The sequence below is a fragment of the Acanthisitta chloris genome, unplaced genomic scaffold (assembly GCF_000695815.1).
Source record: "Acanthisitta chloris isolate BGI_N310 unplaced genomic scaffold, ASM69581v1 scaffold7597, whole genome shotgun sequence".
NCBI lineage: Eukaryota > Metazoa > Chordata > Aves > Passeriformes > Acanthisittidae > Acanthisitta > Acanthisitta chloris.
This window is the reverse complement of record NW_008680851.1, coordinates 593-2,895: the sequence shown is the minus strand read 5'-3', so window position 1 is coordinate 2,895 and position 2,303 is coordinate 593. Positions and strand designations below refer to the sequence as shown.

The following is a 2,303-nucleotide window of genomic DNA, read 5'->3' as shown; positions in this document are numbered from 1 at the left end:
GCAAATGTAACAAAAGCAAAAGCTCGGAAGGGTGTAGGAATGAAGACATCTACCACTTCCCCATACTGGGAAAAGAACTGTTGGAGTTCATCTGCTGTCATGTCTGCAGTGCAGCGCCCCACAAACACCTTCCTGCTGCGCAGAGGTTCATCAGCACTTTGCTGCAGAGGGTTGGAGGAGGAAAAACATCACAACTCTGCTTGAGAGCTGAGTTACAGCATCATGAAGGTCCCTCTTATGCTACACAGGGCAAGGTTTGAGATTTTAATTTAGGGATTTAAGTAAAAGTTACAGCATCATGAAGGTCCCTCTTACTCCAGACAGGGCAAGGTTTGAGATTTTAGGTTAGGGATTTAACTAAGTTCTATGCCTGAGCCTTGGTACAGGTGGAAAAGAGCCACGAGAAAAATGAGGGTGGGAGCAATACACAGGGACAGTCACAAGGCCACTGCAAACACCTTTTTTGTAGTAACTGCATATACGTACAGGAAACAGAAGCTTCAGGTTCATTTTGAACTCAAAGCCACACTCTGATCCTCCCCATGTTAGTTATTCCATCTGCTTTATTCTGCACTTATTCATGCAGCAGACGAGTTAGGCAGGTACTGCTGGACATTGAACACATTATTTTCAGATTTCCATCTGGACTTCATTCCCATAACCAGCTATTTTCCCAACACTTCACTTACTTCCTGCTCCCCCACCTCCTCCCTGTTTCCCTTCCTTGCTTGTCCTGTTCATTCTCAGGAAAGCCACATCCTGTGTAGCTGCTCACCTACCACAGCAGCTCACGAGGTGCACGTCAAGTGTTTGGCAAAAGTAAAAGCTGCAGTAAAATCCCGAAGTACCTTAGAGTTGGGAAGTTTACAGTCACACCACCTTCCATCGATCATGTGCCGCTGGGACATGACTTTCACCTGTGTCTCGTAGTCCGTAAACCGAACAAACCCAAAGCCTTTGGAGTGGCCTGTTTTGATGTCCTTCTTCACCTAAGGGGGGAAAACCAACAAGAAAAAAGTAAGTGCTGGTGTGAAGTTGGTACTGAATGAATTTAGTAAAGATCCGTTTGAGAGTTTATCAGTCCTAGAAACATTCATATCACAGCAATCCCCAATCCCTTAACATATCTCTCAACAATTAGTAATGGTAACATAAATTAAAAACCTCTTTACAGCACTGTGCCCCTGAAGCTGCTCTGCATGAATTACCACCCCAAACAGGCCATGTGGACCTACACACACCTGCAAAGCTCACGGAACAAAATACAACCTGGGAAGAGACAAAACCTCTGATCTCTCCAAGTTTATACACTCATCTGTTTCTCCTTGCTTTCTCAGGAGCCTCACTCCTACCCAATGTCCCTCCTTACTTGAGCTGCAAGAGGATTTTACCTGCACCATCAGAACTTCTCCAAAGGTACTGAAATATTCCTTTAAGTCTTGTTCAGTTGTTTTCCAGGGAAGACCCAGGACTATTAAATCCGAAGTCTTCTGTACTGCTCGTTTCACTTTCACTGCTGATGATGCATCAGTTTCATCCATTTTCCTCTTATTATCTGAAGATAAAAAAGTACATTAGACATCATCCTCAACTCTGGCAATCAATCCACTGGTTAAGAACTGCATGGCATGAAATCATAAACTATGAGGAGAAAGAGGACAGGCTACAAGAGATACAGGAGGTCATTATAACACATCGACTGTCATGAACCAAAGCCACACCTGAGTCCTCCAAAATGCAGTTTGACCCAGTGAGTTCTGGATTAGTTTACTTAAGTATTATCCAGGAACATTTAGAGTCCTAACAGGAATTTTTAATAGGAATATTTCATTAGCCATTTATTTCCTTCCCCTTTTTTTTTGGAGGGGTGAGGCAGAGTGGTCAGACTTCTTTCCTGAGCACTTTTAAATGATATCTCTGATCAAACCATAGCTAGAGAAGTGTCTATGAGTAGAGATCCCAGTACAGTCTCCAAAGTCTACAGCAGCCTCCCAGTATCTGAAGGGGCTCCAGGGAAGCTGCAGAGGGACTCTTTGTTGCGAGTTGCAGTGAAAGGACAAGGAGCAATGGGCACAAATTCAGGTTAGATATTAGGAAGGAATTCCTCCCCGTGACAGTGCTGAGGCACTGGCACAGGTTGCCCAGAGAAGCTGTGGCTGCTCCATCCCTAGGAGTGTTCCAGGCCAGGTTGGATGGGGTTTGGATCAACCTGGGCTGGTGGGAGGTGTCCCTGCCCATGGCAGGGGGTTGGAATCAGATGTGTGTGCATCAGTCTGGAGAAGAGAAGCTTCAGGGAGACCTTA

At 45.1% G+C, this 2,303-nt stretch overlaps 1 protein-coding gene across 1 annotated transcript; it reads right to left on the bottom strand.

The window, feature by feature from the left end:
- Nucleotides 1-7: 7 nt before the first annotated feature.
- TARDBP (TAR DNA binding protein) lies at nt 8-1,555 on the bottom strand (the record flags this gene model as incomplete). The annotated part of the gene is made up of 3 exons (XM_009077881.1): nt 8-161; nt 849-989; nt 1,392-1,555. Coding segments are annotated over 3 exons (459 nt in total), but the record flags the coding sequence as incomplete, so codon positions are not given.
- Nucleotides 1,556-2,303: the final 748 nt, after the last annotated feature.